We start from the raw sequence: 16,069 nt of genomic DNA, 5'->3' as shown, positions 1-16,069 counted from the left end.
AAGCTGCAAAGCAAAACTACCGTTTGTATCTCTATACACAATTCATCACCTAAGTATTGAACTGATTGAACTCTTACAAATGAAACGGTTCAGAGCCGCGACCTTTTATTAACCCATTATAACCAATCTGATTTGCTTGCCCAAAAAAGGATAGTGTTTGCACTAAGAAACATGAAAACATTCTGCCTTATGAAACATGGGCAGATCAATGTTTAGAGATTGCAAAACGAAGCAAAAAAAATCGCAAATGTATTCTATTTGAGGCAAGCACATTTGAGTTTCTTTTATTGCCATGGGTCTGCTTTTGAGGCAAGGCTCATCTGGCGATTAATGAAAGTTATCATTAAAATTTACTGCACAGAAACACCTAGAACATAGGGAATAGATCAATCATCAAAAAAGCAATCCTCATGCAGTTTCGAATTACCATAAAGTTTCTTTATTCCTCGCTGCTGGGCAATGAGATCTCGCACTTTGCGAGGCAACCCGTAAAAGGGTCCAAGGTCGACATCGGACGAATGCTCAATTGTCTTCTTTGCAACGTCAATTTCCTCTGACAATATCGCATCCTTGAGCAGCCTAGCTCTGGAAACCTTGGGCGTTTGCACCTTAGCATTTCCTGCAAGAGTGTTTTTCAAGTGGTCTTTTAAACTCCTCCTTCTGTTGCAGTCATCGTCTGTATTTGTTGCTAAAAGATCGCCAGGCCAGGGGGTGGCAGATGTCACACCTGGAAGGCGGGGCTCCAAATCAACCTTTTCGTCACTTACCAGCATCTGCAATTGTGCCCTTGTAACACCCACCGCTTCTTTACAACCTCCAACAAAAGCACGACTGGTGTCTTCACAATAAAAAACCTGTGAACCCTCCAATTCGTCTATAAAGTCACCCCCAATTCCTCTGAGGACGTCCTCCGAGCCATCGGTACACTTCTGGACGTCACTGCTTGCAGTTTTCAAAGTACATTGGTGTCCTTCCACACTAAGGCTGTCTCTGCAGCCAACTCTCTGCGGAGGGTCCCCAAACACTAGCTTTGTATTGAGTTTCGACTCCAGGGTGCAAGCGTGATCAGTGGAGGACTTGATCCATCTGTCTTCCAGGTCGTCCACCTGGGCCAACAGAGAATCATTGGCAAAGCTGTCATAATCACCAAAAAGGTCCTCGTCACTGCCAGTGTCTTCGTTCTACACAAGAAAAGAAATCACAGGAAAAATGTACTACTTTGACTTAATTAAATTTTTTATTGTATAGTTAATATAACGCTAAATATAACTCGCATTTATACTCGACAACATTCATCAATAATGCAAACTTTGAATATTACTGCTAAAACACAAACAAATATTTTGTTGCTTTATCACGCAAAAGGGCCACATTTGTACAAAAGGAATTTGTATCCTAAAATTAACATAAGAATTTCAGTCTCAGTTGAAAACCTAAGGCAAGAGATTTTGATATGAACTGGGGTGTGTTTCATCACTACCACATACAGAATCCCAGGTAAAGCCTACACAAAAGTGAACATGTTGTTTCAAGGTGCTGCCCACCCTTCACTAGGCACCGAAACATTTCAGAGGCGGGCTCTAATTAAGGTGACAGAAGCACAATGCTTTATATAGCGTAAGGCAGCCTGCATAAAAAGTAATTTACTGACCAAGGGTGCACTAGGTATAAATATATTTCAAGGGCTGTTAATTAACCATGATAATTAGCTGTACGATGCCTTTTAACTGAAGGCAAGTTTAAAATTAGGAACCTAAGAACTAGAAGTACTGTGCACCAGTAAAGAGAGGGAATGTTACCTTTCAATGAGCTTGGTGGCGCCTACTACTCCTGGCTCCCATTCCCTACTCCACAATGAAATAGCTTTGATGTTTATAATACCTACAGGATTAAAAACAAGCTCCGACGAGGCAGATACATTTGCTGTTTGCATTATTAAAAGGTTTCTCACGCTTGAGTAACAAGATACGGAATGAGTACGGTATAGACAGCATCATCAAATATCCTTCCAGACCTATATTTTTATATTCACTGCACAAAACATTCAAAACTTGTGAAATTCGCAAGCTGTCCAGCATGCAGCCAACCACTGTGTAGACCTTCCCAATGGTGTTGCAGCATGAATTAATACATTTTGCAGCACAAAAAATGAAAATGTTTGCATCACACAATTGTATTTTAATGAAATTGTATTTTGTGCGGACTTCCTCCTGCTGTCCAGAAATTGATATGCAAGATTGATGTCCTCCCTATCCTACAACGGCCGCAGCTAAACCACTATTTCAACATCCCAGTCTGGAGTATTATTTGTAAATGTGAACCAGCAGTATGTGCAATACATGATCAGTGCATGGACCCTTTTGTTTGCCATGAACAGCTCAACCGTTTTAGCTTGTAATAAACATGAGAAAAACGAATTTATTGGAGAAAACGTATTCGAGGATCATCATTGAGAACTTGCCACCGTGACCTAAATGACAGGAGTTTCAATACTGGTGAGCAAAAAACTATCAGCCTTCCGATGTTGATAAATACCTGCTACTCAGTTGCTCACACAACTACAGATGTGGAAGCAACCATTTCCAATGCACAATAGGGTAATGCAGTGGAAAGAAATTCACTATTTGAGCCATTCCTTGATATTTGTGAGGTATTGTTTGGGATTCTACAGTTCTAACCAGGGGTTAACTAGTAGGCAGATATATTTTTAAGAGTCACATTGCAAATACTTTTTTTAATTCGACTCTTTGCACTTAGCATAAAGCATGTCAGGACTGGAGGCTTCAGATTATGCAGTCTCCTCTTAACTCTGTATTGTCAGCAGCCATAAAACACAAAAACATATCAGTATGTATTCATGTAAAAAATTACAATAAACTGGAATACAACAAAACTACAAATCCCAAAAATCCAAAGCATAATGGCCAATCAGCATTCAGATGATCATATAAAGCATAATTGGCAATATAAATCTCCCTCTTTGCTGCTCAGTGGCCAGATTATCATTGTTCATGGTTTTGCTTTAATACATTCCTGTTTATAGATCTATTTACTGCCTTGTGTTGTAATATTGTTTTAATGTTGTGGTCGGGTGGAATGTTGTCAGTGAATCGGATTACTTTTATTCATTTATTTTGACCCTTGGGTCTGGTTGATTCATTACAAAGGTCACAGGTGACGGCGTTATTTTAGGTGCGCATTTGCTCCCTGGCAGCTTGTTGTCGTTATCATTATAACGTTTTTAGGTCTCGTCTAGTCAAGTCTAAACTACATGATGTGCTTGTTTTAATACAATGAATAACATCTCTCTTGCCTGTGTAGGGTTCTCCAGACATCCACCGGCCCAGGGTGCTCGTGAAAAACCTTCTAGTTTTCCTGCAGTTGGTTCTCCTTCCAGTTTAGTGCTCATCCTATCTAACTGTATGTGGAGTACTAAGTTGAAGTCCCCATCTGCGCCACTCTATTATACTCTGCACAACTGCACTTTTTGCCACTGCTCTCTACAACACTCTATACCACTGCACTCTATGTCACTCTAGACACTCTCCTCTGCAAGACTGCACTCTCCGCCATTGACCTCTATGCTACTCTGCACTACCTCACTATGCCACTGCACTCTGTCACTGCATCACACAACTTTACGCCACTGCACTCTACTCAACAATATACGCCACTACATTCTGCATCAATCCACAATAACCTACTCTGCACTACTCTGTAGGATCAATGCGCCCGACCTGAGCAGAACCAACACTACATATGAGTGTCTACATGAGCCGGTACGGATGCCGAACTATTGTGACCCAAATGGGGTTGTGTTTTTATGATCTACAAGGTACCACTTTTTAGGGTGCTGTAATGGTGGTCACTCACCACACTTTATCTCCACATTGACCACTACCAAAAAGTGTAGGTAGATCTTTTATTGGTCCTGATGAATTGCCAACGAAAAAGTTAATGGGCAAGAAACATGTTGACCCCCCTTTTTTAGGTTTGCCTGGCGAAAGCTGCGCTCTGCGCAGCTTTTTCGCACAGGCGAAAACCTAATGAGTATAGTATGGGGCTTGGAATTCGCCCCCGTCTTCCATTGGCTAGCTCCATAAATGGAGGCTAGCCATTGGAAGACACGTTTGTCCGTCAATGCAGGACCAGATTCGGGGGCGTTCCCGAGAATTTTTGGCTTTTGGCTACGTCACGCTACGTCAGCCGAAAGCCGATTCTCGGGAACGTCCCTGAATCTGGTCCGGCATTGCCGGCACCTGCCTTCCTGCTCTGGACCCGCTGCTCACTTATTCAGGTAAGTGCGACACGTTTTAGTTAGGTGGCTGCCGTGCAAATGCTTGTTATTTATTTTCTCTGTCTTTCCACTTTACGTTTGTTTTCTCCACACAACGTCTTTTAGAGATTATATGGTCCTTTCATTTCATGTATTGGTATTTTTACCCGTTTTTACTATTCCAACATGGCCCCCATGACTTTTGGTTAGCTGTCCTCTTTCAGTTTCTATAAAACGGCATCTGTGCTCACGCCGCGCTGCTGATGGCGGTTGCTGGCGTGTTGTCATTGCTTTGGTGGACGCAAGATAGCGGATCAAACTCTCGGTAAGATTTCAGGTCGCACCCTTGTTTTGAGAGAGATAGCGTTTGTCGAGAAAGAGTTCTGATAATTGGGTTTGCCTTTTGCTTTTGTAGGTTCGCTACTGTCAGGTTTTCATTCCTGATACTCTCGAGCTTTATTGCTTGCTTTACCTGACTACGCAGTCACCAGCTTCTCCTGTTGCTGGTGTGTTGAGCAATTATACGTTTTTGAGTGCACGCACTTCTTTCTCTTTTCTCTTCACTGTTGGTGCCCTTCCCTGTATCACTGGGTCAGGGTCACGGGGTTCCGGAGGCGGTGGGTACCACGATGACAATGAGAAACACTTTGCCGAGGTAGAGCAGGCAGGGGGGGGCATGCGGTCTGCCTGGTGGCCCCCATGCCTCCGGTTCTTCACGCACAGGGTGCTTCAAGTCAGCTGGACGGGACTTCTTTCGAGGATGTCTCACTGAAGAGAATGTCCCTGCTTCTGGGACACTACACGTGCTCTCATGTCAGCCCATGCCAAGGTAACTTGAGCGGGCCCTCCATAAACACCACAGCACTACCCCAACAAAGCAATCAGATCAACCCCCCAGTCTTGTTTCCACCAAAACCACCCTAAACACTTTTTTTTAGCCGCTCTCTTCCGCCCCTTCCTGTCGATTTTTGGTGCAGTCAGAAAGATGCTTTTCGCAGAGGAAACACGCCAGCCGCTGCCTTTTGCTGACCAGCACACCTGTGCACAGGGTGTCGACCAAACCCTTTACAACCCCCCTCCAAACACGAGGAAAAATCTCCACCTGCGACTACACAGCACCACCCACTTTCCATTTCACAGGACAGGACCTAACTTGATCCACACTCTATTTGCCCATCCTCGGTATGCCCCGCCCTGGCTCCGCCGCCCTCTATACATACACAGGCGGAGGACCCTGTCAATCAGTGGTTCCTAGAATGTCTGTGAGAGAGCGAGCTGTCAGCCTTTGGCACCTGCATGTGTCAAACACGGGCCGAATGTGTGTCTCTCCTTTAGTGTCGTTTTTTGCTTGTTCTGTTTTGGGCTGCCTCAATTCAAAATATTTACCCTGAAAACTAAAATGAGACAGATCTTGCAGCGCCGGTCGAAGAACAAGTTTCTTTTTCGTGTTTGGGAAATAAGCGATGCCAGGGCAGGTACACTCTGGAAGCCAAACAGATAGGGTCGCGTGGCCAAAAGGGTGGGTAAATCCACCGCAAAACAGTTCAGAAATTGTTACCTGTCCCGCAAGAATAAATAACTATTTGAGTCATGGTATTTACCTGGTCCAGTTACATGTTTACTGTTGATTTAAAACAGGTGGTGTGGGGTAAAGAGTGGCCTCACAGCAGCTCCATTGGAAACTCCGATGGCCCTATACGGAAGAAAATGTACGCTTAAACAATGAAAAGGGCAAGTACATTTACACCATGTATAGGTCCGGGCTTTACTACGCCCTGCGCAATTTTTTTTTAGCCGCTCTCTTCCGCCCCTTCCTGTCGATTTTTGGTGCAGTCAGAAAGATGCTCAGGCGAATATGTGGCTTTATTTATAGATTATATATTTATGCAACTTTATGTAGCGCTGACTTTACCGGAAGGCATCAGAGCGCTTCACAATTGGAACAACAAATAGGTTGTGCACGTTTTAAACTTGGGGGAAGCTCGGCCGCAGGGGGTCGACTACTCGTGCGACCGATCCCCCTCCCACCACTCCGCTACTTCCTCTAACAGAAGTGCTATTGGTAGCGTACACGAATAGGTCAAGTAGTGCGGCATGGCATTATTAAGAGGCGGAAGTAATGATACAAGCCATGATCTAAGTTGAAGGCAAGTCTGAAAAGTTCAGTTTTCATGACATTCCTGAAGTTCTTGTGGCTCCCTTCAATTCTTAGGTTGGGGCTCCTATTCCTCGTGGAAAACAGCACACCTACCAACATTATGGGAGAATACATTTCAAGGAACTTTATTGTTCAAAAGCTGCACCCCTAAACCACCTCACACCCTAGCTCAACAGAGGGGGGGCCACCACAGGCTGTAAGTGTATGTAGACCAACTCTCAGGAGGAGCATTTCATTGATGCTCCCTGCTTTGGAGTCAAGAAAAAACAAGATAGTCGAGTTAACCAGAGGCTAATACAATTAAATCATAGGTTTCCAATTTCGAAGTCGAGGCACAACTGATATTATGGGCTGTAACAAGGAAGAAGTAAGCAAAGATAATTTGCTCCTTGCCCTTGTCTCTATCAACGTTTTGTATTTACAAAGAACAGCTCAATATAATCTTGCTGTTAATTAACTGTAGAGTTAAGAAATTCGCCCTTAAGCACGAGAACTTTCTTGTGTGAAAAACAGGTCGTTTCATTTGTGCATCTTTAGACAAACAGTTATTATTCTGAATTAATTGTTGACTTGTGGAGCCAGGGATTAATACTATGATTTGCCATGAGTAGGAACGTCTCCCGCTGCCCTTTTATCTCCAATGCCCGTGTTTAGTCCTACCTAATTGGACCGAGAGCAAAACAAACACGGAAGCAGCGCCACGCAGTGAAAGCGCGTTCTAATCCACTTTGGTAATTGACTCAAGCACTTGTCAAGTGTAGTTGCGAACACCTGATGTAGTGTAGTGCAACTGTAATTAAAATTAATACAATCACTAAAAAGGCATACAAACTCCATTGGTGGCACGATTCCTAAAATGATTTACGCCTCGTGGGGGTTGGGGAGATATGTTAAATGCAAATAGTTATATAACGAAAAACCCAGCTGTATCGACCACATGCAAAAAGAGACATAGATGACTTCTTGGCTGACCCAGACAGTTCATAAGTAGATGTAAACTGTATTTAGGATAATACCTAAGGGCACAATCGCATGTAGCATGACTGTGCAATCAAATGTCTGAGAAAGTATCCAGCTGTTGTGCAACAATCTGCAACAAGCATTAGAAATGCAATAGGTCTCGCAGCATTAGAGTTAGTGCTTTTAGAATTGTTAATGGTTTTTTTTGTAAATCTTTAGCATGAGGGTGAGGGTGAGTGAGGGTGGGTGAGGGTGGGTGAGTGAGTGTGAGTGAGGGTGTGTGGGTGAGTGTGGGTGAGGGTGGGTGAGTGTGGGTGAGTGTGGGTGAGTGTGGGTGAGTGTGGGTGAGTGTGGGTGAGTGTGGGTGAGTGTGGGTGAGTGTGGGTGAGTGTGGGTGAGTGTGGGTGAGGGATTGAGGGTGAGGGGTTGAGGGTGAGGGGTTGAGGGGTTGAGGGGTTGAGGGGTTGAGGGTGAGTGAGGGTGAGGGGTTGAGGGTGGGTGAGGGTGAATGAGGGTGAGGGGTTGAGGGGTTGGGGGTGAGTGAGGGTGAGGGGTTGAAGGTGAGTGAGGGTGAAGGTGAGTGAGGGTGAGTGAGGGTGAGTGTGGGTGAGTGTGGGTGAGTGTGGGTGAGTGTGGGTGAGTGTGGGTGAGGGATTGAGGGTGAGGGGTTGAGGGTGAGGGGTTGAGGGTGGGTGAGGGGTTGAGGGTGGGTGAGGGTGAGTGAGGGTGAGGGGTTGAGGGTGAGGGGTTGAGGGTGAGTGGGGGTGAGTGAGGGTGAGGGGTTGAGGGTGAGTGAGGGTGAGGGGTTGAGGGTGAGTGAGGATGAGGGGTTGAGGGTGGGTGAGGGTGAGTGTGAGTGAGGGTGAGTGAGGGTGAGGGTGAGTGAAGGTGGGTGAGGGTGAGGGGTTGAGGGTGATTGAGGGTGAGGCGTTGAGGGTGAGTGAGGGTGAGGGGTTGAGGGTGAGGGTGAATGAGGGTGAGGGGTTGAGGGGTTGGGGGTGAGTGAGGGTGAGGGGTTGAAGGTGAGTGAGGGTGAAGGTGAGTGAGGGTGAGTGAGGGTGAGTGTGGGTGAGTGTGGGTGAGTGTGGGTGAGGGATTGAGGGTGAGGGGTTGAGGGTGGGTGAGGGGTTGAGGGTGGGTGAGGGGTTGAGGGTGAGGGATTGAGGGTGAGGGGTTGTTGGGATAATTATATTTTGTACAGAACAGCGCAAGTGTGTGTTGAGGGTTTTTATCCCTCATCCCTATGAGAGAGGGGTTGGGAGGACGGTTCAAGCAGTGAAGAGGGCGTGGGGGGGTGAGCACGCAAATACAACTGTGTATCGAGATAGCATGTGCTTGCGGTTGCAGAAGGAACAGCTTCAATAACCCAGTGATAGTGCATAGATGGGCAGCCTTCCCAAGTACCACGCACGGCATCTTAATTGCAGCGAATACGCACAGCGAGCACTAACTTTTATTTTCAAGCCGCCTTCAACGCTCACGTCTTTCGGCAGCTTAATTTATGCTAATATCCACTCTTAGCTTTAAGCCGCCTTTGCTCATCATGTTCCCAAAGATATTTAAATGTAACCTAATGAAACAGGTTACCTTTATATATATGGCGAGTCAGCATTAAACTCTAGTTCTAAGCCGCCTTTAACATCTATGTCCTTGAGCACCCTCTCCTAAGCAAGTGTCTCTGCGAGCTCCGATGTGTTAATGTATTTTAAACAAATGAGTTAGTTTAACTCCACTCGCACCTTAATTGCAGCGAGAACGCACAGTGAGCATTAACCTTTATTTCCAAGCCGCCTTTAAAACTCACGTCCCAGAGCAACGTAACTGATGTTAATATCACTTTTACCTCTAAGCCGCCTTTGCTTATCGTGTTCCCAATGATATTTAAATGTACGGCGGGAAGGGGAGGGGGCGGAACGGGGGCGGAGAGGGGAGAGGTGCGAGTAAAATAAACAAAAAAAAAGAAGCCGGAGGGAAGAGAGGGGAGGGGGGAGGAGAAATGCGACACGGCGGGAAGGGGAGGGGGCGGAACGGGGGCGGAGAGCTGAAAAGTGTTGCTGCAACGTGTGGATGCTTGTGAAGGACATCATGTAGTGAAGATGCTCCCTTGGCGTAAGGAGCATAGTAGAGAAGACGTGGTGAGGAGGCTGATAGCTGGTGAGTTCAGGATTTAGCATGCGGCCTGTGCATGTATGTAGGGGACATGCAAAAAGACCAGAGATGTACTTCGATCCTAGGACAACAAGTGAACGGGGTAGCTGGTTAGTATTTTAGAAAGGGTATATGCTGGATCTGTGTCACACGGCGGGTAAAATAAACAAAAAAAAAGAAGCCGGAGGGAAGAGAGGGGAGGGGGGAGGAGAAATGCGACACGGCGGGAAGGGGAGAGGTGCGAGTAAAATAAACAAAAAAAAAGAAGCCGGAGGGAAGAGAGGGGAGGGGGGAGGAGAAATGCGACACGGCGGGAAGGGGAGGGGGCGGAACGGGGGCGGAGAGGGGAGAGGTGCGAGTAAAATAAACAAAAAAAAAAGAAGCCGGAGGGAAGAGAGGGGAGGGGGGAGGAGAAATGCGACACGGCGGGAAGGGGAGGGGGCGGAACGGGGGCGGAGAGGGGAGGAGCGGGTAAACAAAGACGGACATGCACGCGCCCGTGACTTTTAAGGTCAATGCGCATGCGCATAAGCTTAATGCGCATGCGCATTGACCTTAAAAGTCACGGGCACTGCAAGGAATCGCCACGATTCCTTGCAAGTTAGAAAAGAGTCGATGAGCCCCTATAGTCTCGCTTGCTCGATGCGCATCGACAGGCGAGACCTAAAAACAGCCAAGTTAGATCGTAAATGCAGGTCTTAACGCAAATGTCTGCAGTCTTTTCAAACCAAAAATGCATGGGGATTTCCTATTGATTTTCCCCGGGTGGCAGAGCGGGACCAGTTTGTAAAGTGGTGTGTGCTGTAAGTGATCTTGGGGAATATTTGTCAATAGCAGGGGTGAGCGTGATCCTAGTTTGAATGAATGAGGATTTCATGAGTGCACAGCCTCCTTAGCAGAGGTGTCCCTGTGCTCGCGGAGAGCGGTCTTGTGGGCCAACTATTCCTGCCTGAAGAGCCAGTTTTTAGGTTTTGCCTGGTCCCTTGCTCCCTCTCTCTCCCTTGCTCCCTCTAGCTCCCTCTCTCTCTGTCTTGCTCGCTCTAGCTCCCTCTAGCTCCTTCTCTCTCTCTCTATCTTACTCCCTCTAGCTCCCTCTCTCGGTCTAGCTCCCTCTCTCTCTGTTTTACTCCCTCTAGCTCCCTCTCTCTCGGTCTTTCTCACTCTAGCTCTCTCTCTCTCTCTTACTCCCTCTAGCTTCCTCTCTCTTTGTTACTCCCTCTTGCTCCCTCTCTCTGTGTCTTGCTCTCTCTAGCTCCCTTTCTGTCTTACTCTCTATAGCTCCCTCTCTATACGTCTTGCTCCCTCTCTCTTGCTCCGTCTAGCTCCCTCTCTCTCGGTCTTACTCCCTCTAGCTCCTTCTCTCTCCGTCTTAATCCCTATAGCTCCCTCTCTCTGTCTATCCTTCTTCCCTCTGTCTGCCTGTTTTTTTGTGCCAATCTGCCCTCAGTTATAATTGTTTCCCCTCGTTTTTGTGTCCTTCTGCCCTCTGTCTGCCTGGTGTTTTGTGACGTTCCTCCACCTGAACTGGGCCCTTTAAAATAAGGCCATGCTCCAAAAAGTACCGCAGCCCCCTGCCCTGAACCATAAAAAACTGCCCCCTACCTCCGTGAAGTACTCTGACTCTGCTCCCTACCCTCCCTTGGCGCCTAAAACTGTCCCCTGCCATGCACCTTACAAAGCCTCGACTTCGTAAACTGTCCCTTCTCTGTGTGCTTCGAGGCCGTAAAATGTAAGCCTAGGCAAAAATGGATGGTTGGATTTGTGGGGTAAAGTTTTATTTAATGTGATTTTATGTAGCGCGAACTTTACCCGAAGGTGTCAGAGCGCTTTACATAATAACCAGTTGCCAAACCTAAGGGCTTTGATTTACATGCGTTAAGTAAAAGATACAAACAGGAAAACAATTGAAATGTACTAGATGTAGTCACACAAAGAGACTGTTGATTCTTGTTATATTTCTATATACATATGAAAGGGATATGAATAGATGTACTGCAAGAGTCACATAGGAATGTTAGAGTAGAAAGGTCTACTGCATATACCAGTGAATACAGTCATCTCTATATACAGAAAAAATTAGTTATATTTAGAGGGGTCAGAGCGGGACACAGTGGGTGGATGGATGCATGATGGATGGATGTATGCATGATGCATGGTTGTATGGGTGGATGCATAGATGGGTTGTTGGCTGGATGGGTTGGTGGATTGCATAAATTGTTGAGTAATTGGCTGTATATATGCATCTATCCATCCACCCATCCACCCATACACCCATCCATGCATGCACCCATGCATGCATCCACCAACTCATCCATGCAAGCATTACAACAAGAGCCCGCAGCTCTCCTTCGTCTCTCCTCGCCCCCCTTCCCTGAGCCCGCAGCTCTCCTTTGTCTCTCCTCGCCCCCCTTCCCTGTGCCCTGCACTGCTATTGTTAATGACAATGCCATTTATTTGTTAAAAAAAAACATAAATCAAAAAAATGTCAAGAGCAATGCCAATAGCTCTAACTTTAACAAAGGCAAAACCATTGCATTGTAAATGCTTGTTTCACAAGCGCATAGACTCCACATCCTAGAGTGAAGCTACGCATCTTGCTCTACTTTTAATTAGGGTAGGGGCCACGTTCATTAAAAATTGTTTTGAGTGGACCACCTCCCCTATTTTAACCCACTCCCTTACACTCCCCTTTCACCTACACTGATTTAGGGCCCTAACACGCACCTCACCCACCGGCAAAAAGATCTCCGCCAAGAAGGCCCCATCACGGGTGCCGATCGGGTATTGCACCGCCGACCCGATAAGGAGCAGACCCGATCATGAAGCAAGACACCTAGCTGGGTGCGTGTGTGATGGTCTTTTTCCGAAAGGAGAAGTCTCTTCTCCCCACTTCTTTGACTCCATACCAGTTATGGAGCCCCTGCATAAAAAAACCCCACAGAAAACCCTGCATTTTATGTTAGGAACTGCATACCAATATTGTGCAGCTTTAGTCACGAACGTGTATGCTGGACCTGGATAAAAAACAGTCCATTCTTCCCTCTCCTTGTTTCAACCTACTCTGCACCACTGTTCTCCTTGCCACTGCACTCTAGGCCACTCTACATGTATGCACTCTACCCTACACCACTTAACTTAACCTGTACCACTTCACTCTACTCTGAAACAATCTACTCTATGCCAAAGCCCTCTACACCACTTTACTAAAAAAGCATTGCACTCTACATCACAGCACTCTGACCCAATCTACTCTGCACCACTGTACTTTATGCCATTTCACTTAAGCCCACTCTACAACACTCCACTCTACACTACTCCATTCCACTCTACACTACTCCATTCCACTCTACACTACTCCATGACACTCTACACTAATCCATTCCACTCTACACTAATCCATGACACTCTACAATGTTCTACGCAACTCCCTCTATGCCACTCCAAGCCACTTTACTCCACTCTATTCTATGACACTACTTAACTTTACGCTACTTAACTCTACCCCACTCCACTCGACTACACTACTCCACTCTATGCCACTCAACTATATAACAATCTATACCATTCTACAAAAACATACTCCACTCAACACTCTCTACTCCACTACACACTCTCTACTGTACTCCACTCTGCTCTACACCACCCCATACATTCTATACCACTCCACTCTATGCCCTTCCACTCTACATCTCTACCCCTTCCATGATCCTCCACAACACTTTATGCCAATCCACTCTATGCTACTCAACGACTCTCTATGCCACTCCATAACAGGACACTCTGCTCGCGGACACTAACTTTTAGCCATGCTGAACAATATCCAAGCTGGTGAACAACATGGCTAAAACATATTGGCAAAGCCAGCGCTATATAAAACCCTGCAAATAAAACCAATAAACAATAGCTCTTGCACAATCGTGACCTATTGGCTTTGCCAATGCTGGTTATTAATTGTGCAAATAAAGCTAAATCTTACTAAAATCTTACTCATTCAACACCATCTCGGTCTGGCCATGCTGCCATATGGATTACTGGGTCTCCTGAAATGATCCCCTTTTTATGGTGTACACGCATACAGCATCAATGCCGTTGAGCATTAGCAAAAAAGAAAAAAAACATGCTTTTTGCCAATGTGCAGAGCTGGCAAAAATAATGTGAGTATGCATACACTTGCATTTGTCTTCACTCCAGTGAGATGGCAACACTACATAACCACACATACCCACACACGAATAACCATGCATATGCATGCATGCATCATGATGTGACAGACATTTTGCATTTTGTTTTTATTTACCAGTCAAGATCAGGAATGCTTGTAGCAGAAAACGAAACAAAGTTTGCATGGTATGCCATAGGACTTTTTGGGGGGAAAGAAGCAGGACAGCAGCAAATTGCAGCTTCTGGAATCACCCAAAAAAGAATAAAAAATGTAAAAAATAGTTAAGACTGGGATAGGGTGCAACTGTGGATCAGGCAGTGGGGTAGGGGATGATAGGCCCCAGTGAGCAGTAGGAGCAGGGGGTGCGGGGGAAGGCATTTGAGGAGGAGGGGAAATATAAATATTTTTTTATGATAGAAATTGATTAGGATGGGGGAGGGGAAGCAATACAAAAGCGTGGATAGAAGAATAGCATCGTGGACAGCACAGATGATTTTGAGTGGGGAAATGGCATATTTCCCTAGACTAATTCATCACTAATCCTTTTCTGGTTCTGGAGTAGCGTGCTACTCGCCGAAAAGCGCTTCAGCGCCTCATCAGGGATAGCAAGCGCTATATAAATTAAAACCTTTTCCCTACACGATCTCACAACTATCCTTCTCAATCCAAAAAACAGACTAACATATCCAGAACTCAATTAACTTCCATATTTCACTAAACATATTCACCATTAATCCTTTATAGGTTCCGGAGTAGCGTGCTACTCGCCAAAAAAGCGTGTTGACGCCTCGCCTCAGGTAGCAAGCACTATATGAAAGCAATCATAATACAATCACTGGGCTCCTGAGCTATTCTGGTGCTATGCAGTTGTCTCTATGTTTTAGTCCTCACTAAAACTACAGTGAGTGTGTATCTTTCACATACCCACGCGCAATTCACAGCCATGAGCTGTGTTCCATAATATGATAACCGCACCCCGGTGCTCATCTGCACAACATGAAAACACGTCCTACACAGGCTCATTACTAAAACACTACCCTTCCAACCACAGACCTTACGCAGTAGAGCTTGCTGTCAGCGTATGTAAATCGGAAGTTAATTTTATTTATTAAAAAAGTTAATAGAACCCCTTTTAATATGCCACTTTCGTTGTATTCTAAATAGCTTGCTTTAAAGTAATTTCTAATACATTAACAGCCAGGGACCAAAGTTTAGTAGATATACTACACATCCGTCAAAGGCATAGGCAGGAATAACGAAAAGGGCACAAAAATATAATAATTATAAAATGCAACAAAGCAACGTAAACACTTGAACGAGAACTGTAAGAAAAAAAAAGCGTATTTAGAGAGAACACATATCAAACTAGTAAAGGGGCACAGGCGACCGAAAGGAAGGTATAGGTAAATTCAAGGGTTTGAGAGCAAGCAAAGAAAATGAAAAAAGTTAAAAGATGGCACACATTTTCCTCACCCCAGAGTCCAAACGCTAAATGTAAAGTGCATTTAACAATGTATACATACAGCATAGGCAGACGGGTACAGCTTTTCTAACACACAAAGAACAGGTATAACATACAGGAGCTGTACAAGGTCATCTAATGGAGAAAAGAAGTACAGCAGAAGCATCAGAATCCAAACCATGAAGGTCGTAGCCTGCCTTGGGGGAGGAAGACAGGTAAAAGTAAAAGTATTAGCAAGCTCGTGTGGAAGGCAGGGACTGCTTCAGCGCCATTCTGTCCTTTACAGTGTGTTTACCCTAAACAGAGTAAAGATCTACTGTTTATTTATTTTAAAAGTTTTATATAGCGCGAACAAGATCCCAAGGGATATCAGAGCGTTTCACAATAAAGATGATCAGGGATTTACAGGCGTCAAATACAAATCAACGAGAGAGTTACAAAGGGTGCCAAGCTACAGCTGATCTTGGATGTACAGGCGGCAAATACAAATCAACAAGACAGTTACAAGGGTGCATAAAAGCAATACAGCTGCTCTGGGAGGGGAAGAAAAGATTAAATAAAAGAAAAAATATATAATAAATCAGTACAAGACACGTCCAGTATCGTATAGAAGAAGATCCAAACCAGTTAAAGTAAGAACTTGCTCATAAGGAATCATTTTAATTCCAGTCATAAAGCAGCCGTGGAGGAGAGTCTGCGAACTTCAGGAGGGAGAGAGTTCCAGATCCTCAGGGCAGAGCCATAGAAAGCTCTTTGACAAGTTCCCTTTATGCAAAATATCTGGTTTCAGGAGGAAGGCGTTAGCGCTTCTTGAGGGTCTACCTCCTCCAGATAATTCTAGCTTTTGGACAAGATACTTGGGGGATTGAAAATGTGGAGCTTTGTGGGACAGGCAGGCGATCT

General features: G+C 45.4%; 1 protein-coding gene across 1 annotated transcript in view; it reads right to left on the bottom strand.

The window, feature by feature from the left end:
- The window catches only part of HELQ (helicase, POLQ like), a 606,359-nt gene that overhangs the window by 587,390 nt on the left and 2,900 nt on the right, over window positions 1-16,069 (bottom strand). Inside the window, exon 2 of the mRNA XM_086961870.1 lies at window positions 428-1,181. Coding sequence (XP_086817996.1) covers window positions 428-1,181 — 754 coding nt within the window. The remainder of the gene's footprint in view (window positions 1-427; window positions 1,182-16,069) is intronic.

Source organism: Lissotriton vulgaris, chromosome 3_1 (assembly GCF_964263255.1).
Source record: "Lissotriton vulgaris chromosome 3_1, aLisVul1.2, whole genome shotgun sequence".
In the NCBI taxonomy this organism is placed as follows: domain Eukaryota; kingdom Metazoa; phylum Chordata; class Amphibia; order Caudata; family Salamandridae; genus Lissotriton; species Lissotriton vulgaris.
Note: the sequence above shows the minus strand (reverse complement) of the source record. Positions and strands in the feature narration are given on the sequence as shown.